Genomic DNA, 24,843 nt, shown 5'->3' with positions numbered 1-24,843 from the left:
CTCTGCTGCAGTGGAGGGGTAGTCCTGGTTCAAAGGGTACGTCCTTCTGAGGAACCTGATCCATTCAGAGGTTAGGAGGAGCTGGCTGCAGATGCAGAGTGGTGGCAATGGCCAACGAGAGGCAGGGCCAGCACATCAGATGTATAAAAAGTGAATGTAATGGTGCGAGACAGGCAGATGCAGCAGAGGATCAGGGATCTCAACCAGCATCCCATGGAAACGCAGAGGGACGGAGGCGGAAACGCCAACCAGAACAGAAGATGACTCAGTAGCTGGAACAGGGGAACTGCAGGAGAAGCACTGACTCTCCTGCATAGATCACAGATTTCAGCACAGCTCTTTCAGCAGCTGCTACTACTGCTGACCCTGAGCCCGTGAGCAGGCGGCAGCGGTCTGACTCCCAGGAAACCTGCACTCCTCCTTGTTTGGCTGCCTGCGTTTCCCAGCAAATGGGCCAGGAGAGCACAGACACTGGAAACCAGTGACAGTAATGGGTGTTTGGGGGTGACTCCGCTCTGGGGAGACCCCACACACACACCCCCTGCATCCTGCGTCCAGCTCTGGGGCAACAGCACAAGAGGGACGTGGAGCTGTTGGAGCGAGGCCAGAGGAGGCCCCGGAGCTGCTGCGAGGGCTGGAGCAGCTCTGCTCTGGAGCCAGGCTGAGAGAGCTGGGCTGGGGCGGCCTGGAGAAGAGAAGGCTCCTGAAGGGGAGACCTTAGAGCTGCTCCAGTGCCTAAAGGGGCTCCAGGAAACCTGGAGACACAACACAAAACGTCAGTAGTTCCTCTGCAAAGCTTCTCTGAAGGCCAGGTTGGATGGGGCTTGGAGCAACCTGCTCTAGTGGAAGGTGTCCCTGCCTATGGCAGGGGGTTGGAACTGGATGAGCTTTAAGGTCCCTGCAACCCAAACCACTCTGTGATTCTCTGCTAAGCTGGAAGGGGAGATAGAGCCATTCCTGAAACTGCCCCCTCCTTCCTCCTGGATGCTGTCCAGCTTGGGGGAGGGAGTGGTCCCCTTCGTGTCCCTTCACACCACTTCCCACCTCTTACTCATCCTTCATGCCTGCTGGCTTTCACCATTGGGTGGAAGCCTGGCATCGCTGTCTGCCTCCTCACACTGCCCTGCAGCAGGATTGGGATCTTGGCAGTACTACAGCCCTGATGTCCCAGCACCCCTATGTGTGAGGCCACAGACTGAGAAGGCACCGGGCTGCTCCTGCATAGTGCCTCATCCACGGGTGTCTGGGGAGCCCAGTATGAAACCACATCCCAGCAGAGGCTCAATGCTGAGAGAAGCATCTCTTGGCTGCAGAAGCAAGCGGGATGAACCGTTTGTGGGGTGCTGTGTGCTCCGGGGGGCTGATGGGGACCCCACTGCAGCAGATGCTGCACCCCAAGCCGGGCTGCCCGGGGCGGAGCTGTACCTGCTGCAGGTGAGCGGAGCGTGGCCGTCCCTCCCTCGGTCCCTCCCTGCCGAGCAGGAAATGCCGGGCACCGGGCACCACGACACGCCGGAGCCCCCGGCCCCCGCCATGCCACCGGAGCCCACGGTAGGACCGTGCTGCCCAGAGCCGCGGGGTGCAGGAGCCCCCAGTCCCGGTGCTGGGCCCCGCGGGGTGCAGGAGCCCCCGGTCCCATTGCCGGGACCCGCGAGGTGCAGGAGTCCCTGGTCCCATTGCCGGGACCCGCGGGGTGCAGGAGCCCCCGGTCCCATTGCCGGGGTCCCACGGGTGGGGAAACTGAGTCAGAGCAGCGCTGGGCTTGCTGGAGGCAAGGCTGGGATGAGACCCCCCTGCTCCTGGCCCCCCATGCTCCATCCCCCGTGGGCTGAGAATACAGTTGGGCTGAGATTAACCGTTTGATCTGCTGTGACACTGGTACAGATGCTCTGGTGGATCCCTGTGTCCTTCCCAGGGGGGCAGGACCGGTGCCCAGGGAGCTGGTGCTGGTGGAAGGGATCCCAGCCCCAAGCCCTCGTGCGGCCTCGCAGCTCCCTGGGAGCGGGGCAGCTGTGCTGCAGCCTCTCCGGGTCCCAGAGCCCTGCCAAGCCTGTGATATGATAACAGTTGAGGCTCAATGTCCCCTTTCCCTGTCCCCAACATGTTCATCACCCCTTCAGCAGAGGTGCCCCAGGGACAGGGTGCAGGGACTGAGGCTAGCAAGATTCCCCCCACCTCTGCCCATGCCCACCACAGTGTGCACAGCACCAGGTCTCTCCTCCCTGCATCCAGGACTGCTTTGCCTTCGTGCAGTGTGAGGTGATGGCTCCAGCCCTTGCCCATGGGTCCCCTGGCCCGGTGCATGGGCAGGACCCCAGCAAAAGTGGGAGCTGGAGGTAGAATCATAGACACACAGACTGGTTTGGGTTGAAGGGACCTTAAAGCTCATCCAGTCCCAACCCCTGCCACGGGCAGGGACACCTTCCACCAGAGCAGGTTGCTCCAAGCCCCTGTGTCCAACCTGGCCTTGAACACTGCCAGGGATGGGGCAGCCACAGCTTCTCTGGGAAAAGTCTGTGCCAGCGCCTCAGCACCCTCACAGGGAAGAGCTTCTGCCTCAGAGCTCATCTCAATCTCCCCTCTGGCAGGTTAAAGCTATTTCCCCTTGGCCTATTACTTGCAGTTCAGGGGCAGCTCCAAAGCCCTTTGGGAACCAGAGGGAGAACTTGGCTGTGCCCAGCCCTGCCGAGGAGCGTCGCGGAGTTTGGGGGCTGCAGCCAGCGGTTCCTGACACTTTGCTCCCTTCCTCAGGTCAACATCTTCCATAGGGAGGCTCCAACCACTGACCCCACCACCCAGCCCTGGCCAGGACCATCCCCCCAGCCTGAGATCCCGGCCCCCAGCACCCCCCGGGAGACCTGGGCCAGGAAGCACGAGTTCGTGCTGTCCTGCCTGGGCTACTGTGTGGGGCTGGGCAACGTCTGGCGCTTCCCCTACCTATGCTACCGCAATGGAGGAGGTGGGTCCTGCTGCGGGGACACCCTGGTGCTGCTCACCCTGGGAGGGAGGGCAGGAGCACGGGAGGGGCTGGGGAGGGGCAGTGGGACAGTGCTCTCCGGGACAGCAAATGGGTACTGGCGGGATCTGGGATTGTGTGTTGCTCACCCAGACACTTTAATCCCACCGAGAGGGCCACAGGGGAAGCTGCGGGAAGAGTTCAAAACATCTTCATCAGGAACTGTAGGGACAGGACTAGGGGTGATGGGTTCAAACTGAAACAGGGGAAGTCCGGGTTGGATATAAGGAAGAAGCTCTTCCCTGTGAGGCTGCTGAGGCGCTGGCACAGACTTTTCCCAGAGAAGCTGTGGCTGCCCCATCCCTGGCAGTGTTCAAGGCCAGGCTGGACAGAGCCTTGGGCAACATGGTCTGGTGTGAGGCGTCCCTGCCCGTAGCAGGGGATTGGAAGTAGATCTTAAGCTCATTTCCGCACAAACCATTCCATGATTCTATGGCTCTATCTCCCCATGACCCTGCTGGTGGATTCCTCCTGCTGGGGCTGGCCAGCAGGGCTGTAACCCCCTGCAGCAGTGTCAGCCCCTCTGCAGCGGTGCAGGGACTGCATGGTGCTGTGCGGGGTGCTGTGCATGGTGCATGGAGGTGCCCATCCACTTGAAATCCCATTGAATTGGGCAGGAGTGGCCGGGAAGGCAGCCAAGCAGGGCAATAACCAGCCACATTCCAGGGCAGGACAAAGAGCAGGGAAATCTGCGTGAGCAGGTGCCTGGTGGCAACACCCCGGGATGCAGTGGCCTTGGGCCGTGGGATGGGAGGAACCTCCCCAAAGGTTATTCCTGAGCCCCTCACTGCTTCTGCTGCCCTGATATTGTCTCTTCTTGCACGCAGATTGAGGCCCCACAGCTTTGCTGTGCCTCCTGCCCTTCGGCATTTCCCCTTATACTGGGCACCACCGCGTAGGCATCCCCATATGCTGGGCATCTGCTTTACTCTGCTGCTGCCTTGGGATCCCAGATGCTCTGGGGCTCACATCCTGCACTCCCCAGTGTGGTTTGTGTGGCTTTTATTGTGCTGGTTTTCGTCCTTTGCTCCAAAGTGCCCAGTTAAATTGCTGGTTTCCCCATGGATGGTCCTTAAATCACTGCAACTGAAGTCATTTGCTAACAGGCTACTAGAAAGCTTGGACCCGGGAGGGGGCTGGTCTCTGCTCCCAAGGAACAAGGGATGGGACAAGAGGAAACGGCCTCAAGCTGCACCAGGGCAGGTTTAGATGGAGCTGAGGAACAATTCCTTCCCCAGAGGGTGCTCAGGCATTGGAACAGGCTGCCCAGGGCAGGGCTGGAGTCACCGGCCCTGGGGGTGCTCACACCCCGTGTAGCCGAGGCCTCAGTGCCGTGGGTTAGTGGTGGCCTTGGCACTGCTGGGGAGCAGCTGGAATTGGTGATCCTAAAGGTCTTTTCCAACCCAGTGATCCTATGACTCCAGGATTCCATGACTCCATGGTGTGAGCAGCCCTGGCTCTGACCTCCCCTGACCAGCACCGCTGCGGCTGGTGCCCATCCCAGTCACACTCTGCAGGTCTGGGGCAGCACCGTGCCGGGGCTGGGCTGAGCTTTGCACCTCAGCTACCAGGGAGGAATTTGTCCCTCAGGGCAGGGCTCAGTGCTGGGTGATGGGGCTGCCATGCCCTGCATGGGTCTGGGTGCAGGGTTGGCTGCGGGTCCTCCTGGGGTGGCTTGTCCTCATTCCAGAGGCACTGCACAGCCTGACCTATGTTAGCACCAAGGCTGGGGAGGGGGCAGATGGGGGAAGGAGAAGCAGCTGCTCCCATGGGAGCTGCTGCAGCCCTGGGGTGTGGGGGTACCTTGTGACTGTGGTTATGGGGTCAGCAGTGGGGTGACCTGCTCCAGGGACTGGGGACACAGTCACAGCCATCCCCACTTGCCATGGGCTCCACAGTTGTGGCTGGCTGCGGAGGACCAGAGCCACTCGTAAGACCCCCCCTGCAGTCCGGTGTCCAGCTCTGGGGCAACAGCACGAGAGGGACATGGAGCTGCTGGAGCGAGGCCAGAGGAGGCCCCGGAGCTGCTGCGAGGGCTGGAGCAGCTCTGCTCTGGAGCCAGGCTGAGAGAGCTGGGCTGGGGCAGCCTGGAGAAGAGAAGGCTCCTGAAGGGGAGACCTTAGAGCAGCTCCAGTGCCTAAAGGGGCTCCAGGAAACCTGGAGAGGGGCTTTGGACAAGGGATGGAGGGACAGGCCAAGGGGAATGGCTTTAACCTGCCCGAGGGGACACTGAGATGAGCTCTGAGGCAGAAGCTCTTCCCTGTGAGGGTGCTGAGGCGCTGGCACAGACTTTTCCCAGAGAAGCTGTGGCTGCCCCATCCCTGGCAGTGTTCAAGGCCAGGTTGGACACAGGGGCTTGGAGCAACCTGCTCTAGTGGAAGGTGTCCCTGCCCGTGCAGGGGGTTGGGACTGGATGAGCTTTAAGGTCCCACAGTTCTGAGCATCCCAGAACGCTGGACAGCGCCAGGTGGGGGCCAGCAGCCCCCTCCATGCTCTGATGCATCCTGCCCGGATGTGTGCCCCTGTTGTGGGTCCATACCATGCACATTTATCCTCTGGAGAGCCCGAACTGGTGCTGGCCATCCCCCTGACCTGCTCTCCATCTCCTCCCAGGCGTCTTCCTCATCCCCTACTTTATCATGCTGCTGGGCATGGGGCTGCCCCTCTTCCTGATGGAGCTGAGTCTGGGCCAGTACGGGGCTGCGGGGCCCATCACTGTCTGGAAGTGCTGCCCGCTCCTGAGAGGTGAGGCTGGGACACCCTGAGAGGTGAGGCTGGGACACCCTGAGAGGTGAGGCTGGGACACCCTGAGAAGTGAGGTTGGGGCACCCTGAGAGGTGAGGCTGGGACACCCTGAGAGGTGAGGTTGGGGCACCCTGAGAAGTGAGGTTGGGGCACCCTGAGAGGTGAGGTTGGGGCACCCTGAGAGGCGGGAAGGGGGTACCCTGAACAGTGGGGCTGGGGCACCTTGAGCAGCGGGCCCGGGGTCTGTGGGATGCAGACAGGCCCCTGCCTCCCCCCAGCACGTCCCTCCCTGCACAGGCGTCGGTGTTTCCATGCTGATTGTGTCCTCCCTGGTGTCCCTCTACTACAACGTCATCATCGCCTGGGCTTTCTACTACCTGGGCTCCTCCTTCCAGAGCCCCCTGCCCTGGTCCTGCCATGCCCCCGCGAACGAGGGCCTCTGCCAGGTCAGTGTCCCAGGGTCCGGTTCCAGGGCAGGATGCTGCAGGGACAGACAAGGACCAGGAAGGGCCTGGAGCACAAGTGTGATGAGGAACGGCTGAGGGACCTGGGGGGGTTTAGTCTGGAGAAGAGAAGGCTCAGGGGGGGACCTTCTCGCTCTCTGCAACTGCCTGACAGGAGGATGGAGCCAGGAGGGGGCTGGTCTCTGCTCCCAAGGAACAAGGGATGGGACAAGAGGAAACGGCCTCAAGCTGCCCCAGGGCAGGTTTAGATGGAGCTGAGGAACAATTCCTTCCCCAGAGGGTGCTCAGGCATTGGAACAGGCTGCCCAGGGCAGGGCTGGAGTCACCGGCCCTGCAAGTGTTCACACCCCGTGTAGCCGAGGCCTCAGTGCCATGGGGCAGTGCTGGCCTTGGCAGTGCTGGGGAGCAGCTGGACTTGATGATCCTGAAGGTCTTTTCCAACCTGGTTGATTCTGTGATCACTGGAAGAAGCTTTGCCTGCAGCAGAAGAGGAGGGTCAGGCTGGGGCTGGGGCCGTGGGGATGTTGGGGATGGTGACAGTGACAGTGACCGGGGCTCTGTGTTGCAGAACACATCGGGGAGCTCCAGCGCCAGTGAGGTCTTCTGGAAGTAAGTCATCATCCACATGAGCCTCCCCCTGCCCGTGTCTGGGGTCCGGCTCCTGCTCCATGTCCCTGGTCCCACGGGGCTGGGGCTGAGCCCCGGTGGCAGTGCTCAGTGATGCTGCAGGCTCAGTGAAGGGTGAGGACACTGGAGGTGACCCAAGTCCCACTGACCCATGTCCCTGCACCGCAGCGAGCGGGTGCTGGGGGTGACCCACAGCTCCGGCCTCGGGGACCCTGGCACCGTGCAGTGGCCCCTCGCCCTGTGCCTGCTGGCGGCCTGGACCCTCGTCTTCCTCTGCATGCTGCGGGGCATCCGCAGCTCGGGCAAGGTGAGGGGCAGCACATGGGGACAGCAGAGGGGCCGCTCTGCCCTGGGCTGAGCCGAGCCATGCCCTGGCAGGTCGTGTACTTCACAGCCACCTTCCCCTACCTGGTCATCCTCATCCTCATCATCCGCGGGGCGACGCTGGATGGGTCCCTCGATGGCGTCCGCTTCTACCTCTCCTCGGACTGGAGCAGGCTGCAGAGCGCACAGGTAACCCGGGATGGGGTTCCCAGCAGCAGTGATGGGGCAGGCTGGGCTGGGGCGTCCTGCAGCCCTCGAACACCATCCTCCCTCAGGTGTGGAGTGATGCAGCCTCGCAGATCTTCTACTCGCTGGGCATCGGCTTCGGGGGGCTGCTCTCCATGGCCTCCTACAACAGGTTCAACAACAACGTCATCCGGTGAGTGGGGGACATGGGGGAGACACAGGGGGATCACGTTGGGTTGAATGGGGAGGAGTGGGGTGGTGATGAGGAGGTCTGAGCCCCACAGCCCATCGTGATGACCCCATTTCCATCCTCCCGCCATGGACGTGGGGCTGTGACACCTCCTGGGCAGGGACACCCTGGTCATCGCCATTGGGAACTGCTGCACCAGCTTCCTCACCGGCTTTGCCATCTTCTCGGTGCTGGGGCACATGGCCCAGACAAAACACGTCCCCGTGGGCAGCGTCGTGGACTCAGGTCTGGGCTCAGGGGCTGGGACTCACCCTGTGCCGTGCCGGGGACCTCCCGGTGCTGGCCTGACCATGGCGCATCCCTTCATGCCTGCACCACCCGCCCGCAGGCCCCGGGCTGGCGTTCGTGGCGTACCCTGAAGCCCTGTCCCTGCTCCCCGGCTCCCCGCTCTGGTCCAGCCTCTTCTTCCTGATGCTCCTCACGCTGGGAGTGGACACTCTGGTGATTGTCACCTCGGGCAGCCCCATGTCCTGCCCCGTGCCTGGCCCTGGGGTGCCAGGTACACCCCGCCTCGGGCATGCATGTGGCACGAGGTGCATGGGGAAGGGGCGCATGGCCCTGTGCATGTGGGGCTGCAGCCGAGGTGATGGGCAGGGGTGCAGCTGCATCCCACTGGCACTGGGTGTGGGTTTCTCCATGGGGGTTGCACATGGGGACAGTGCACTGCAAAGTCCCCCTGTGAGACCATCCCCAGTTCAGGGAATGCAGGGGCCAGGACATCCCCCACTGACATTCCTCATCCTCAGTTCGGGAACATCGAGGGCATCACCACAGCCATCCTGGATGAGTTCCCAGCCCTGCGTGACTGGAAGAGGAAGACAGCATTGCTGGGGGGTCTCTGCACTGCCTTCTATCTGCTGGGGCTCCTGCTCGTCACTCAGGTACGAGATCCCCTGCACCTCCATGGTCACCCAGGCATGGGGTCCTGCACCCCCATGGTCAGCCAGGTATAGGGTCCCTGCACCCCCAAGGTCAGCCAGGTATAGGGTCCCTGCACCCCCATGGTCAGCCAGATATGGGGTCCCTGCACCCCCATGGTCACCCAGCACCCTCAGCGTGATGCCAGGGCAGAGGATGGGGAGCAGCCCCTCTCCCCTCCAGTCTCTGCACAAGGTGGGAGGATGAGGGGCTCTGCTGGGCCCTGGTGTTGATGGTGTCCATGGCACGGGGTCCCCTGCACCCACCCCACTGCCCTGAGCCGTGCTGATGCCGACCCTCACCACCTCTCAGGGAGGCATCTTCTGGTTCACCCTCATCGACACCTACAGCACCGGCTTCGGGCTCATCATTGTCACCCTCTTCATGTGCCTGGGCATCGCCTTCTGCTATGGTGAGTGGAGTGGGTGGCTGCAGCCAGCATGGGCATGCATGCAGGCCCTGGGCACTGCTGTGGGGTGTTCACAGCACAGGGCAGCTGCTGGCCACCACGCTGCTATGGCTCAGTGTTCCTGAGGCTCACAGCAATCCATGGCTGGGCTCTGCAGGGTGCTTGGAGCTGAAGTGGGAGGGAGTTACCCCCATCCTGCTGCCTGTGTGCAGCTCAGCCCCGCAAGGGAATGGTGCAAAGGCGAGGGACAGGTCTCCCTCTCTGTGAGGGATGCAGTTTCCATCCTACCTCAGTCGTGGTGGATGCTCAGCCCCAGCTCAGGGTGTTGTGGGTGCCCTGGAGCGGGTGCGCCCACCAGGGCCACACTGGACACAGGCAGGGGCCCGGCCGTGACCCTCCTCTGGGTTCCTGCAGGCGTGAACCAGTTCTGCAGGGACATCATGGACATGATCTGCCTGTGCCCGCCCTGGTGCAGCCACATGCTGGGCTACTTCAGGGTGTGCTGGACCTTCCTCACGCCCTGCCTGCTGCTGGTGAGCTCTTGCCCTGGTCCTGGTTCCTTCCTGGGCCTCTCTGTGGCTGCTGGAGGGGTTTGGGGTGGCCTCGGGGGTCCCAGCCTGGGGTTAGTCGGTGCCATGGTGTCACATCGCTCCTGCCTGCTCTTGTCCTTCAGTTCACGCTCATCTACACCTTCATGGACATGCACAACATGCCCCTGCGCTACGGCACCTATGAGTACCCAGCCTGGGGAATGAGCCTGGGCATCTGCATGGGCGTCCTCACCTGCCTGCAGATCCCACTCTGGGCTCTGGTGGCCCTGGGGCGTGAGTCGGGGACACTGAGCGATGTGAGTGTGCAGGATGGGGATGGGGATGAGGTGGGGGCGAAGCAGGGGCTCCTCGGTGCTGGGGATGGGGTGGGAGAGGCCAGTGACGGAGGAGAGGTGATGCTCATACTTCCCCAAGAGAGGATAAAGGGCTGGAGGTGCAGGACCAGCGGGGGCTGAGCCCCTCCATGTCCATGCTGGCTGCTGCCCCTTCCCTCAGCCCCTGCTCACCTCACCCCCCCTCCCAGCGCTTCCAGAAAGCCAGGCAGCCGCTGCACTCCTGGAGGACGGCCACCGCGCGGGACGTGGCCGGGGACGTCATCGACGTGCCCTTCACCATCACCCTGACCAGCAGCGACTTCGTTGCGATGTTCCACAGCAACAGCGGACACTGACACTGGCCCCAGGGCACCTGAGAGGATGGGACCTGAGAGGGGACACCAGCCCTGGGCTGCTGCTGGTGGCTCCCCTTGTGCCGTCACCATCACCCACCCCAGAGGATGAGAACCGCTGATCCCAGTGTGGATTCTAATTCTTCTTCCTAGAAAGGCTCCAAAGGTGCTTATGGGGGGGCTCTCTGAGTAAAACCAGCTGTACAGGCCCTGCTCCAGCCCCTCACCGGCCTCTGGGCCTTGTCACTCCCCGTTGGAGCAGTTCCGGGGTACCCCTGGCCCCAGCCCAGCGCTCTCCCAGCAGGACGGGTTGGTGGCAGCATCCAGCCTTGGGCAGGGGCAGCCTGAGGTGACTGCGAGTGTGTGAGTGAGACATTGAGGTGCTGGAGCGGGGCCAGAGAAGGGCACCGGAGCTGGTGCAGGGCCTGGAGCACAAGTGTGATGAGGAACGGCTGAGGGACCTGGGGGGGTTTAGTCTGGAGAAGAGAAGGCTCAGGGGGGACCTTCTCGCTCTCTGCAACTGCCTGACAGGAGGATGGAGCCAGGAGGGGGCTGGTCTCTGCTCCCAAGGAACAAGGGATGGGACAAGAGGAAACGGCCTCAAGCTGCCCCAGGGCAGGTTTAGATGGAGCTGAGGAACAATTCCTTCCCCAGAGGGTGCTCAGGCATTGGAACAGGCTGCCCAGGGCAGGGCTGGAGTCACCGGCCCTGCAAGTGTTCACACCCCGTGTAGCCGAGGCCTCAGTGCCAGGGGTTAGTGGTGGCCTTGGCACTGCTGGGGAGCGGTTGGACTGGATGATCCTGAAGCTCTTTCTCAACCTGGTTGATTCTTGGGAGAAGCTTTGCCTGCAGCAGAAGGGGAGGGTCAGGCTGGTCTTTTCCAACTCAGCTGATTCTATGATTCCAAGTCTTTGCTGCTGCGGGAATAAAGCTCCATTTTCCAGAGTGATGTCGCTGTGCGCTGCTGACTGGGCTGGGGATGTCCACATGTGCCAGTGCCCACGGAGCTGGGTGTGCTGGGCATCCCACTCACCCTGTCTGTAGGGTGCCACCATCACCCCAGGTTCATCAAACACTTTGCCACAGCTGGAAAGCCCCATCCAGGTCCCCCGCCCCCTGTCTGTTGGGACAGGACAAGGGGAATGGCTTTAACCTGCCACAAGGGAGATGGAGATGAGCTCTGAGGCAGAAGCTCTTCCCTGTGAGGGTGCTGAGGCGCTGGCACAGACTTTTCCCAGAGAAGCTGTGGCTGCCCCATCCCTGGCAGTGTTCAAGGCCAGGTTGGACACAGGGGCTTGGAGCAACCTGCTCTAGTGGAAGGTGTCCCTGCCCATGGCAGGGGGTTGAAGCTGGATGAGCTTTAAGCTCCCTTCAAGCCAAACCAGTCTGGGATTATATATATGGGTGATTCATGGCCAACTCAAGAAGTACGGAGTCAGTTTTGGTGCTGAGCAGCCGGGTGTGATCCAAACCCCATGGAGAGGATGGCACAAGGCTGTGGCTGCTGGGGCCACAGTCCCCAGGGAGATCCACCACCATGGGCAGGCACCCAATGCCCCAACCCCCTTGACGGGACCCCATCAGGGAAGGGCTGGAAGGAGGGAGCAGCAGCCACGGGCTCGTAAAATAGACTACATGCTTTATTGGATTTAAAAGTTTTATGAAATGACCCCCCCAAATAAAATAACCTAAAACACCCATCCTCAGGAGTTGGCAGATGCAGCAACAGTCGCCGTGCGCCGGGTCCCCAACCCCCTGCTCCAGGTCTCCGCCACCACCCGCAATTCCAGCCTGGGCCCCCCCTTGTCCCGGGGCACCCGCAGGGCCCCCCCGGGGCATTCCCCCCTTCCCGTGCGTGGGAATCAGGCACTTAGTCATGGAGAGGAATTGTGTCACGTCTCTCAAAGCAACAGTGGGATTGTCAACTACCAGCTATGGAACATGGGACATGTGTGAGCCCTCCCCGTGGGGACAGACACATGTCACTGTGTAAAGCAGGGCCGGGGTCCTGGCATCCCGCCCGCCTCCTACTCCTCGGGAAGCAGCCGGGGTGGCAGCAGCACAGCCTGGGATGTGTGGGATGGTGGCACGCATTGGGATGGAGAACAGGAGGGGACAGGAGGGGACAGGGACTCCCGGCTGGTGCAGAGCTCAGGGGGTCGCATCGTGCCAGGCAGCAACCATGAGGGATGCAGGAAGGTGGCTGGAGGCTCCGCTGGCAGCCCCAGCACTGGGATCAGCCCTGGGATGGAGCAGGACTCATCCCTCAGGGAGGGATCAGCTCTATGGATGTAGAAGCACTCATTCCTGGGGATGGAGCAGGATTCAGCCCCAGGGATGGGATCAGCCCTGGGGACGGAGCAGGACTGAGCCCTGGGACAGAGCGAGGCTCATCCCCAGGACAGGCAGACCCCTGGGATGGAGCTGGGCTTGGCCACAGTTACTGCCTGGACCTGGGGACTCCCTGAAGCACCCCGACCTGTGATGGGGGACACACACCAAGAGAAGAGCTCGGAGCAGCAGGATGTGACCCGCAGAAGGACGGGAGCTGCTGAGCCCCAGAGAGCAGCTTGGGATGGACCGAGACCCGCCGTGGGCTGTGCCGGTGCCCGACGGCAGCTGGGCCCAGGCCATGGGCTCCACAGCCGGGCTGACCCTGCGTCCGGATGGAGCGTGTCCCCAGCCAGAGACCCCCATTCCCTCCCTCCAGCCCTGCCCAATGGGGACATGGGGACAAGGGATGGGTCCTGCACCCTGGAGCCCCTATTTGTGTGGATGCAGTGGCTGGACCCACCTCTGCACCCCTGAGGACAGCCCATCCCCTGGTGCATCCCCAGGGTCCCACCAAGACATGCCCAGTTCAGAGGAGCTCTTTAAAAATTCTCCTTGTAAGTGAAGATGGGGCCAAGGGCTCCCCCCCAGCACTCCCCACACACCCAGAGCTCCAGCGGACGGACCCTGCGGTGCTGTGACCGCCCCGGATGCACAAGTACCAGTGAGGGCAGAGCCCCTCTCAGAGGGCGTTTGACCTGCTCCTGCTTATCGAGAGCGCACCCACAGGGACCTCCCCCCTCCGGCCAAGCCTCAGCAATGGGGCTGGGTGTGGGGAAGGACCTGGGACACGAGAAGAACCGTTGTGATGTCCACGCGGCAGGTCCCGAGCGGGGAGCGGGGCCGCTCCCCCCGCCCCGGGCAGAGGTGGGAAGCTGCAGAAGGACCAAAGAACCCAATAAAAAGGATAAAACCCACGTTGAAACCAAGCCCAGACCCGAGAGGGCAGCGGGGCGGGAGGGCTGAAGCCATGCACAGCAAAGCCAAGGGGCTGCAGCAGCCGGCGGGAGAAGGGGCGGCTCCTCGCGGGGGGGGGGCGCTCAGCAGCACCTTCGTCTTCACTCTCCTTCTCCAAGATGAGGAAATAAATAAGTGTCGGAGGCTGCTCCCGCGCCGGGGGGGGAGGGAAGGTGCCGGAGGGCGCGGGGGGGGGCACGGGAATGCTGCGCTCCTGGTGCGCGGCTGCCCCAGCCCCGCTCCTGTGCAGGATCCTCATCCCCCCCCTCCCCTCTTCCTACTTCTTGGGCTTCTTGAAGATCTTTAGGGGGAACTTCTTCTTGCTCTGGCCGAGGTCGGCCTCGTCGCCTGTGAAGCTGCTGTCCTCGTCCCCCGCGGTCTTCTTGGCAGCCAGCTGCGGGATGCGGGTGCTCTTGGCGCTGCCGGCACGGCAGTCAGAGGTGGGGGAGGGTGTGTCGGGGTCGGTGGAGCTGGGGCTGTGGGAGCGGGAGCCCTCCGGGTGGCTGAGCCTGCCGGGCGCCGGGTGGCTCACCTCCCCCAGGCTGCACGACTTCTCCAGGCCGTGGTTCACCATCATCATCTTCTTCATCACCATGGGGCTCTCGGACAGGCGCTCCGGCAGCGCCGCCAGGCCGCCGGCATCCCCCTGCCGGCTGCCGCCATTGGGGGTGGCCGCGGCGGTGGCAGGGTGGCCGGGGACAGCCTCCTCGATGGACCGGGTCAGCAGGTTGGGCCGGGCAGCCAGCAGCTTGGGCGCCGAGCTGGGGATGCGCTGGTGCTCGCTCAGGTGCGGGATGGAGGACTCGGAGTCGCAGCGAGTCAAGTCTCTGGGGTAGAAGAAGGTGGAGGGAGAGAAAGGACGTTAGAGCCACCGAGCCAGGGACACGGTCCCGACCCCTGCACCCGCGGATGCAGCAGCCGGGGGCAGTGCAGGGACACCCCTCGGGGCAGCCCCGGCCCATGGGCAGAGCAGGGGCATCCCCCAGGGCAGCCCTGACCCATGGGCAGTGCAGGGACACCCCTCGGGGCAGCCCCATCCTGTGCTGGTGGCTTGCAGCAAGCTCAGGGAACGGGATCAGGGCAGCCCATTGCTCTCACTGCCTCATCCATGGTTCTGCTGCTCTGTCCCAGTGCCAGGACACTGCAATGGGCACCCCCGGGGATGGGGGAACTCATCCAGCCCAGGACATGGGGCAAGGGGACCCCCCTGGTGCAGGGGGCTGCTCACTGCCAGCACTGACCTCCACTCATCCCATGGGGAGCTGGAAGGAAGCACTTGGACACGAGGCAGAACCAGAGGGATGGAAGCCCCAATCCATGAGGCAGCAGCAAGTGCCCAGCCCTGAGCTCGTGGGTCCAAAGGCACCAGCCATGGCTGCAGCCATTGGGGAACCTCAGCCAGGGCTGGTTGGATGCTGCTGGGCTGTGCTGAGCCAGCAGCTCCCTCCCATTCCCTGCAGAACCACCCTGGATCCTGGGGGAGCTGGGCCAGGCAGCTCCCAGCATTGCACAGCCCTGACCCTGATGCTCTTCCAGCTGCAGGACTGGGGGCACCTTCCTCAGGGGTTCCTCTGCACTGGCCCAGCTCACATCCATGTGTGTGCTCCTGCTTTGCCCCCCCAAGCTGCTGCCCCCCTTTATTCCTGGGTGAGCCAGGCACAAACTTCTAATCCCGGCGGCAGGAATTAGAGGTCCATCGCTCCCCATGCCATGCCCGAGCCGCTGCCTGCAGACCCTCTGCTGCACAGTGGTTTGTGCCCCACAAGCCTCGTGCCACTCGGGGTTGCAAATGGTGTTTAAGAGCATTGTTGTCCAGCCTGAGGAGCTCCCAGGCCCTTTTGGAAGCGGAGAGTGGGAGGTAGGAGAAGGGAGAAATGGGAATTCCCACATCGCTGCTGGACCCAACATCCCCCTGGTCCTGCTGATACGTGGAGCTGGACCAGGAGCTCTGGCTGCCACCTTACTCTAATGCTGGCCTCAAGGCTTGAGTGCCACATGGCCACCAGCCCTGGCATGGAGGGCTGGGATGGGGGTAACGGGACCTGTCCTCTACCTCACCGACAGCCTGTGTTGGCCGGAGGCAAGGAGTATGGAATGGGAAAGGGGAATGGAGAGGAGAAGCAGAAGGGTGTGAAAAGAGATGGGAGGTGCTCACCAGTTTCTCGGCCCTGGCTGTCCCCAGCACAGACCCTCCCGTTCAGCCAAGCCCTGGGTCATTGTGTCCTGCCTCAGCACCAAACCCACCTAGCACAGCGTGTGAGGAGCCCCTGGATCCTCTCCTACCACATCACCACCACCAGTAACATAAGGGTTTGGAGGCAGCAAAAGAGGCAAGATGAGAGAAGATGCCCTCACAGCAGAGGAGACTCCCAGGCAGGGCAGGGAGGATGCTCAAGAGGTGACAGCAGCACAACGTCACCCAGTGCAACTCACAGCACAAGGTGTGGTGAAAGGCAGGAAGGATTCTCCTCAGATCATCACCCCATGATGGGAACAAGGGTGGTTTTAACTAAACCAACTGAATAAACCTGGGCCCTTGTTGAACTGCCCCATGGGGATAGGTGGAGGAAAGGGGTATGGAAAACCTTGTGGGTGGATGGGATCCAGCCCAGGATCCACTGGGAGAGCCCAGCAGTGGAGATGGGCTTGGAGCAACCTGCTCTAGGGGAAGGTGTCCCTGCCTGTGGCAGGGGTTCGAACCAGATGAGCTTCAAGGTCCCTTCAGCCCAAACCAGTCTGGGATTCCATGATTCTATGAGAGGGGAGGAGTGAATCCATGGGGACACAATTCCCTGGATGCACGCTGGCTTTGTCTGAGAGCAAGGAGGAGGGATGCTCCTGAGGCCAGCGCTGGGACAAGAGGGGAGGAAAGAACATCACCAGGATAATGCCAGTCGTCTTGGGAGGCACTGAGCCAAAAAGGGCTGGTTTTTGCATTGGACTGGATGACCTTTGAAGGTCTCTTCCAACACAAACTATTCCAGGATTATATCCCACTAATTTTCACAAGGCTGATGCTCCTGAATCATGTGGCACGTGTTCAAGAGGAAATGGTGGCCCAGGAGAAAGCCCGCCTCAGTGGGATCATGGGGAGGTGCCTTCACAGGGAGCACTTCCGTGGTGCAGCAGGAAGCACCAAACTCTCATCCCGCCTGGAAAGCTCAGGCCACCAACTGAACATGAAAATACTCCTGAGCCTCACGCCAGCACATTAGTCAATTCCGGCCGCGCTGCCGCAGCGTGCACGGATTTCTGTGTGACACGGCTGGGGGGACACTGACAGTCTATGGAGACCAAAGCCAATATGTTCACCTATGTGAAGGCAGGATGCTCGTGTTGCTGCTGTTCTACCTGCTTCCATCTGCGCTTCCTACTCTGCTGCTCCAGGAATCCGAACTGACCGCGGCGAGCGAGAGGGAGAGGAAATGGGAATGGGCTGACTTGGCAAAGGAAAGAAGCAGAGAGCAAAGCATGGAGTAAAGGAGGACTTGGCAGTGGTGGAGGGGACGTGGCAGGAGGATGAGGGAGTGACAGAGAATCAATACCTATTTTTCCTTACTCTGCAGCCCAGGGAGTGATTTCTCCTGGTGGGCTCCTGCTCTCTACACCCCAAAACATGGGCTGTAGGAAAGCTCAGGAGTGCCTCAAGGGTGGTTGACACCAAAGCTGGGCTTGGCCTACCAGCTTCATACAGACCTTGCTGCATGTACCATCCTCTGCCCCATACCATGAGCACTCACAGCTGCACAGCTGTATCCTATCTGAATATATATATAAATACATACATAGGCACTAGGACAGCAAAGGCTTCCCCTATGGCAGAATCAGATTTCTCATATGGCTGTTATTCCACTGTGCTTACCCTGGTACAGTCGGAGGCTTCAGAAAGGGCCTAGATATTGCAAATCCAAAATTCCACTCCGTACAGCTGTGAGTGATGCTTTCTACTGGAGTCACTGGTAAAGGGGCTCCAGGAAACCTGGAGAGGGGCTTTGGACAAGGGCCTGTAGGGACAGGCCAAGGGGAATGGCTTTAACCTGCCAGAGGGGAGATTGAGATGAGCTCTGAGGCAGAAGCTCTTCCCTGTGAGGGTGCTGAGGCACTGGCACAGGGTGCCCAGAGAAGCTGTGGCTGCCCCATCCCTGGCAGTGTTCAAGGCCAGGTTGGACACAGGGGCTTGGAGCAACCTGCTCTAGTGGAAGGTGTCCCTGCCCGGGGCAAGGGGTTGGAACTGAAGGAGCTTTAAGGTCCCTTCCAACCCAAACCATTCCATGATTCTATGCTTAATGACACTCTCCTTTTGCTTTGGCTGCCACCTCCCATCCCTGCTGGAAAAGGGCCACCAGTGAGGGGATTTGGTCCTACACTCCCATCTCCGTCAGGTTTATCCACGTGAAGCAGGCACTGGCAGCAGAAACCTCTGTGCACACAGCAGCCTCCAACCCCTCTCCCCCTCCCAGGGACACCTAGTCCCCAGCATGAACATTAAAAGCCACACATCAGCCCTGGAAATCAGAACAGCTCTGACCTTATTTGCACCGGATCCTCTGAAGCCAATTGCAAAAGAGAAGCAAAGAGTGAGGAGTTCAGGAAAGCAACTCGCGGCCACGCGCTGGCCTTGCCTGGAGAGCAGGTCTCTACCAGGTGAACCCCACGCAGCTCGCACAGACAGGAGCGATCCCGAGCTGTGAGCTGGGGGGGATCAGCTTGTTTGAGGTGATTTCTCTTGAGGGGTCCCACCAACACCGGCATCTGCTGGGTACAAGAGAGGCTAAAGCGATGCAGCAGCCCAGCGCGCTCAGGGCAGCGCTCCCCTCCTAACGGGAGCCAGGGATGGGGGGGGGGGGTCCATTTTCATCCTTGGCAATGACTCCCTGGAAGCCTCTCTCAGCCTCAGCTTCCCCATCTGTTCTGCTGGCCTCTTTGGGAGGCCTTGGAGCTCGAGGGATGTATGGAAAGGCCTCCAAGACTGCTTATATGAAAGAGAAAGAGCGAGCCATTGGCTTGTGCAGTGGCATGCCTCCGTGGCGCTGCTTCTGAGGAAGCATCTGAGCAGGATCTGCTGATGATGCAGTTGGACAAAAAACCAAAAGCAACAAAATAAGAAGACATTTGGGCACCCAATTCTTCATTTCTGCTTTCTGAAATGAACGGAGAATGGATGAGGATGATTTTAGAGCTGTCTGTTATTGTGGAGCTGAAGCAAATCTATAGGGGAAAGCTCTCACTCTGCAAAACTCCGCTGCTAAAGCAATAATCCTGCACCACCAGATGGTCTTTGCTATGGGAAGAGGGAGAAACCAGTCCTACCTTCCACTGAGGCTACTGAGTGCCCATGGGGAATAAGGAGATGACCCATTAATTCTCTCCTAATGACCTCCCAGCACTATTTGCCTTGTCAAAGGGGATCCCAAAGTCATCCCACATTTCCCTCTGCCAGTCTCAGGGGATTGAGACTTTACCCTGCTCAGCAATTAAGTGTCACAGCCTCAGCTGCAAAGAGAAATGATGTTTATCCAGCTATTCCTGAAGCAGTTCCCACCCTTCATGCTGCCAGGATGAGCCTCCTTCCCACTGAGGCTGGAAGGTCGATGGCAAACAGGGAATGCGAGAGGTTACCAGAAGCATTCCCAGCTTTTATCAGTCAAACTGGGGCAGCTGCACTCAAGTAGGCAGTGAATCATTTCAGTTCTAATTACACTCCTCCTCCTCCTAATCCCAAACCAAACATCACTAAATTAACCCAGACATTGCTCTTTAGCTGCTCATTATGGAGCAGATGCAGAATTCCCCTGCCTCGATATTCCACAATCCCAATGTCTGGGGCTGAGGGATGCTCCGGTCCTGCTGGCAGCTTGGCTTTGAGACCCGCAAGTTACCAAGGGGTGAGACATCCACAACAGAGACACCAGGAGACACCCTATACCCATGGGCGGAGGTTCCTATGGATAAGAGGAATAATGGTACAACGTGCTGGGATGAATGAAGATGTGGTGGCCTGGAATGTTGTCCTGCCTGGGTAAATAAACACGAAAGGACGTTGCCCCTCTCAACTTCCTCACTGAGAGACTTCCAGCCCTTTCCCAGAGCCTGTTCCCTAACTCTGAGAAAAAGGAGAGCACGTTGAGTTTTACCAAGGAGAAAGCACAGAACAGAGATGAAACGACTCGGCCACGGTCACGGGCAGCTCCCGGGAGGATGGTGGTGAGACACGGGAATGGGCTGCTCAGGGGAGCTGTGGCTGCCCCATCCCTGGCAGTGTTCAAGGCCAGGTTGGACACAGGGGCTTGGAGCAACCTGCTCTAGTGGAAGGTGTCCCTGCCCAGGGCAGGGGTTGGGGCTGGAAGAGCTTTAAGGTCCCTTCACCCCAACCTATTCTATGATTCTATGATTCTATGATGCCCTGATGGCCCATTAAAGCCCTTCCACTGTCTGCGTCAGCACTGACACCACACCAAGCACCCGCAACACCCCTGAGCCCTGCGGTCTCCAACCACACAAACCCACACCCCTCACCCCTTAGCCAAGGGTTTAAGTGAAGCTCCTGCCTGGACTCAGGCTCACACAGTGCTCTGGAGCTGGGTGCACCCATGCCCCGCGTGGGGCGAGCACCTCCAATACTGCTGCCCAGGGACTTCATTCAGAAGAAATCCACCAGAGCTGCCCATGGACAGTGATCCTCTGCTTGGGGTGCAGAACAGCTCTGAGCTCAGGACAGCTGCTGGAGGCCACCACACTGCACCCAAGTTAGACCAGACAGGAGTCCCCCATCCATGGCCCACCCCGTCATTCACTTCTCCAATGCCAGCAGGTGAATCAGGGATTTAGGGATGTGGATGGATCCTACCATACACAGGTCTCCAAAGAGCCACTGCGTGGCTGTTACTACTGAAAAGGACCAAGTTTAACCAGTGATCCAGCAACAGGAAGCTCCAGCTCCCTCCTCATTAGCTCCTCAGCCCAAACACAACGATGTCTCATCCCCTACCAACAGTCACTCTGAAACACAAAACTCCTGAATGCTTTCTGCCACCTCTTAAACGCAGCACAAATGTCAAACCAACTCCTATTTCCTGAAGCCACCCTTCGTGTTTCCTTTGCAATTTGCTTGTGAAGACCCCAAGTGAGTCAAGGCTTCAAATAAGGTCAGTGTTTGTTTGATTAGTTGTTACCTTTGTTCTCACAGGCGCATCCCCCAAGGGAAAGACCGACTGATTTAGTGGTACCAAGTGCCCAGGAGCTCTCTTTGGCTTAGCTACGGTTAAACAACCACTCCTCATGGGTTATGCACCCACTGAGCTCCCGAATATGAGGGGATGGACCATGGAGCACTCCTTAGAGGGTCCACTGGCACGGGAGAGCGGTTGGAGACACAAACGGATGGGTAAATCATGAAATGAAGGCCCAAAGGAAAGGGCAGAAGGAATCTGGGAGACAGAGCACCAGAGTAAGCACCAGCTCTGAGACACAGCAGGCAGGAGGGAGCTAGAAAAGAAAGAGCAATATACCCAGAGCTCTCAGCGCGACAGCGAACTCCAGAGGTGACATCAGGAGGGGGTAGATCAGGGATGGAGTCCGTCTGGAGGAAGTAAGAGGAGGTGGTGTGATGGTAATAGACAGGGTGGACATGGCAAGCAGGAGCAGATGCAGTGGAGGTGGATGAGGAGGAGCAAGAGGTGGAAGAGGTGGTGGCGGCAGCAGGTGATGGGCTGGTGCTGGGCAGGTCGGAACTCAAGGACTGTCCAGAGGAGAGGCTGTGCACTCGGCGGAGGGAGACTCTGCCCGCCCGGTACTGGGCCGGCTGCCCCGGCTCATTCTGGCCTTGCACATAACTCTCTACCAACCTCTGCGATCCATGCGCGTGCTGTGGGTCCACCAGGCGCTGGCGAACTGTGCTGGGCAAGGCAGGAGCTGCAGGGAGACAAAGGGGACAACGCTGAAGATGCTGCAAAGAGACCGTGCATCACGTCAGCTGCCACCCACGGCCACGGCTACGTGCCACAGCACAGGGACACGTGCCTGGGCCACGGCAGCCACCCCACCTAGTGCTACAAGTTACAGTGGTTTAATGCAGAAGAAGCATTAAGGTGGTGCTACTGCTTCACATGCTGGATTAATGCCCAGCCCATGGAAAACTCTGACATTCCTGATGTAGGTGCTTTCTGAACACCTTATCTGATCATCTTGCTCCAAGCAGAAAGTGGCTGCATGATTCATCCTACCCAAGTCGACATCAGAGCTACCACCCAGGCTCCCATCAGAGCACATGTGAAGTTGGTACTTTCAGGGCATGATTCGTTCCACCCAAACACAGACATTGAAACCCTTCGGATGCTTCATGCCTTGGTAGTGCCCAGAGAAGCTGTGGCTGCCCCATCCCTGGCAGTGTTCAAGGCCAGGTTGGACACAGGGGCTTGGAGCAACCTGCTCTAGTGGAAGGTGTCCCTGCCCGGGGCAGGGGGGTGGGACTGGAGGAGCTTCAAGGTCCCTTCAACCCAAACCAGGCTGGGATTCTATGGCCATAATGATCTTTCTGGCCACCCAGTCCTACCTGCCCGGTAACAGAGGACAGGGAGCTGAGCCTGTTCCCTACCCCACCTCTGCACAGCACCCACACACTGAGCTGGAACCAGGGTCTGCCTGCAGAGAGGCAGAGGGAGGCTCCTTCCCTGCACAACCATTTCTGCTCACTCATTTCCATCAGCAGAGCTTTGCACATGGAAAACTAAGGGTCCATGGGGCTGAATCTCCACCCTGCACACAACCAGGCTGGTTGTATTTAACCCATTAGCTGTGATTTCCATACAAGACATTCCTTCCTTGGCAGAAGATAAGGTGTTCAGGTTGGTTCAGGATTTCTTACATACATAAGAAATAAACGTACAAATGGGTTAAAAGGTGAAGAGAGGAAAGCTGAGAATGGAGTGGAAAGAGAGATCCTTCAGGAATCGAAGAACCAGCAAATCACTGCTATAAACCCTGGCAGCTGGAACACACATCTCCTGCAGCTCAGCCGACCTCAACAGCTCACACTGAGGGCTCCCACCTGGGCCGTATTTCAAGTGGAAGAAGGGATGAGCAGGAATAACTCAAGCAGCTTTGCTGCTGGCACATCCCTGGGGTGAATCACAGTTCCTCTCACAGGGTCCCACCACTCGGGTTTGCTGCTTCTCACTTACTGCACTGCCCATGAGGAAGTTTTCCCCAGAGCTTTTTATACCGTTCACTTTATAGTTCAAGGGTTTCATTTCTCTTAAGAGCTCCAGAGCTGAAATTAAGTGAAATCAAGTTACACGGAGTCAAGGTGGAAACAAACCCCCCTTGCTCTGGTGGGGGCTGCAGAAAACTGCTCCTGTTGACGTGGAGCTGCTTGAGCGAGTCCAGAGGAGGCCCCGGAGCTGCTGCGAGGGCTGGAGCAGCTCTGCTCTGGAGCCAGGCTGAGAGAGCTGGGCTGGGGCAGCCTGGAGAAGAGAAGGCTCCTGACGGGGAGACCTTAGAGCAGCTCCAGTGCCTAAAGGGGCTCCAGGAAACCTGGAGAGGGGCTTTGGACAAGGGCCTGGAGGGACAGGCCAAGGGGAATGGCTTTAACCTGCCAGAGGGGAGACTGAGATGAGCTCTGAGGCAGAAGCTCTTCCCTGTGAGGGTGCTGAGGCGCTGGCACAGACTTTTCCCAGAGAAGCTGTGGCTGCCCCATCCCTGGCAGTGTTCAAGGCCAGGTTGGACACAGGGGCTTGGAGCAACCTGCTCTAGTGGAAGGTGTCCCTGCCCGTGGCAGGGGGTTGGAACTGGAGGAGCTTTAAGGTCCCTTCCAATCCATTCTATGAGAATCAGAGGCTGTTCCAGCTCCTGCTGTGCCTTTGCAGCAGCAACAAGCGCTAACAGGGATCCAACTCTGCAGAATAACTAACTGGGGGTTTCTGCTCCAGGTTTCTCCTTCTCTTGGACCATGCTTTTCCCTGTACAGGGTTTGTTTTTCCCTGCTGTTCCACTCCTCACCTACCAACTCAACATTTCACCCCTTTGTGCTCTCCTTTTGCTCCAGTTACCCTGTGATAAGCCACAGCAGCCCCTCACTTCCCTCAAGCATCCCTTTTCTCTGGGCACTGCAGGCTTTATCCATATTAGCCAAACACTCTGCTTGTCATCGTGAGGAAGACCACGGCCTGGCCTGCTGCTGCATGTGTTTGTCCTCCATTCCACAATGGCCAGCATTTGGCATTGCTCCATGAAGGGGAGGCTTCCAGCCAAAACCAGGAGGCTCAGGGTCTCGGAGCTGAGTATGTCATACCCATGGCCCCAGCATGAGGGCACAGGGAGACAAATTAGCACAGAGGTGGCATTGCTCAATTAATTTAAGGACTCTGAGGGAAGAAAGGCACTGTGATCCACAGCAGCCCCCATGGGAGGGATTGGGATCAGCCTCAGCTGGCAGTGGAGTGGCTGGAGAAGGAGGTGGGATGGGAAAGGGAACGTTACCACCTCCTCCCAGCCCAGCCTGAATCCTTCACCTCCACCTCAGGACTAAAACCAAGGAAAACCAACGCTCCGGATTTCCTAATGGATTGTTTTTAACAGCAAAACTGAAGAGCACGTGAGAACTAAAACGAACTGTGATTCTTCTTCATCCCACCAGACTCTTCCCTGGGGTTAGTCAAGATGCTGATGGCTCAGTGAAGAGAGGTACAGCCATTAGTTTAGCCGTGCCAGAAAGTCGGAAAACTGGTGTATGTATTTTAGTCCAGAAAAAGGGCAGAATAAAACCAAATGAAGATATAACTGAAGAGAACCAAACCGGGGTATTTCCAGAGGGACTGGTCCTCCGAGGACAGAGACGAGCGGTCACTGAACCTGCGCCCGAAAAGCCAGGCTGCATCTGGGATGGGCCAGCAGGAGAGAGAACAGTGATTTACCAGGAGAACCACCACAGGCAGTGAGCAGCACCCTGCCAGGGCTGGGCAGGAGAAACCCCCCGCTTCAATCCTGAACCAGTTTGTGAACAGCAACAAAGGAAAACCCTCCAGGACAAGGCCAACACTTCTTCGCTTTGCAAATGTGGTGCCCAGCACTGGCTCCACACAGTTATTCCTGCAGGGATGCAGATGGGCACTGTGGAATGGAGGCAGAATGCAGGCAGCAGCCAGGCTGCCAGTCCCTCCACTGACAGAACTGCAAGTGCTGCTGCAAAAACCTCACTCGAGGTGTCTCGAGCAAATACGAAGAGGCTGAGGCTTAAAACCTGGGAAGAAGGCTCATGCCTCGTGCAGCTCCCATCCTCTGTGCTTTGGGTCCTACTCAGGATGTTCCTTCAGACATCCCTCCCTCATCTTGCACCTTGCAAGTGTTTTACAGAGCTGCCTACCTTAGTTTCTAAAGGCAAGTGACAACCACAAGGACTAGT

At 59.4% G+C, this 24,843-nt stretch overlaps 2 protein-coding genes across 7 annotated transcripts in view; one reads left to right on the top strand and one right to left on the bottom strand.

Moving 5' to 3' along the window:
* The first annotated feature begins 1,485 nt into the window (after positions 1-1,485).
* LOC115604475 (sodium-dependent proline transporter-like) lies at positions 1,486-10,160 on the top strand. The gene is made up of 15 exons (XM_030477600.1): positions 1,486-1,551; positions 2,752-2,959; positions 5,630-5,761; positions 6,059-6,207; positions 6,794-6,834; positions 7,021-7,159; positions 7,231-7,365; positions 7,452-7,555; positions 7,713-7,837; positions 7,941-8,053; positions 8,359-8,493; positions 8,843-8,942; positions 9,354-9,472; positions 9,613-9,786; positions 10,014-10,160. Exons 1-15 carry the CDS (start codon positions 1,486-1,488, stop codon positions 10,158-10,160), a joined length of 1,887 nt encoding a protein of 628 aa, XP_030333460.1.
* A 1,616-nt stretch (positions 10,161-11,776) lies between these two features.
* Positions 11,777-24,843, bottom strand: part of STIM1 (stromal interaction molecule 1) — a 67,904-nt gene continuing 54,837 nt past the window's right edge. For 4 of the 6 annotated variants that reach the window (XM_030473253.1, XM_030473268.1, XM_030473274.1 and 1 more), the window contains 3 exons: positions 24,238-24,318; positions 21,290-21,356; positions 11,777-14,272 (listed from right to left, as the gene is read on the bottom strand). In XM_030473253.1, coding sequence (XP_030329113.1) covers positions 13,723-14,272; positions 21,290-21,356; positions 24,238-24,318 — 698 coding nt within the window. In that variant the 3' untranslated portion in view covers positions 11,777-13,722. The remainder of the gene's footprint in view (positions 14,273-21,289; positions 21,357-24,237; positions 24,319-24,843) is intronic. The other 2 variants (XM_030473283.1, XM_030473291.1) reach the window with 1 other exon arrangement.

Source organism: Strigops habroptila, chromosome 2 (assembly GCF_004027225.2).
Source record: "Strigops habroptila isolate Jane chromosome 2, bStrHab1.2.pri, whole genome shotgun sequence".
Taxonomy (NCBI): domain Eukaryota; kingdom Metazoa; phylum Chordata; class Aves; order Psittaciformes; family Psittacidae; genus Strigops; species Strigops habroptila.
This window is presented reverse-complemented; position numbering and strand designations above follow the sequence as displayed.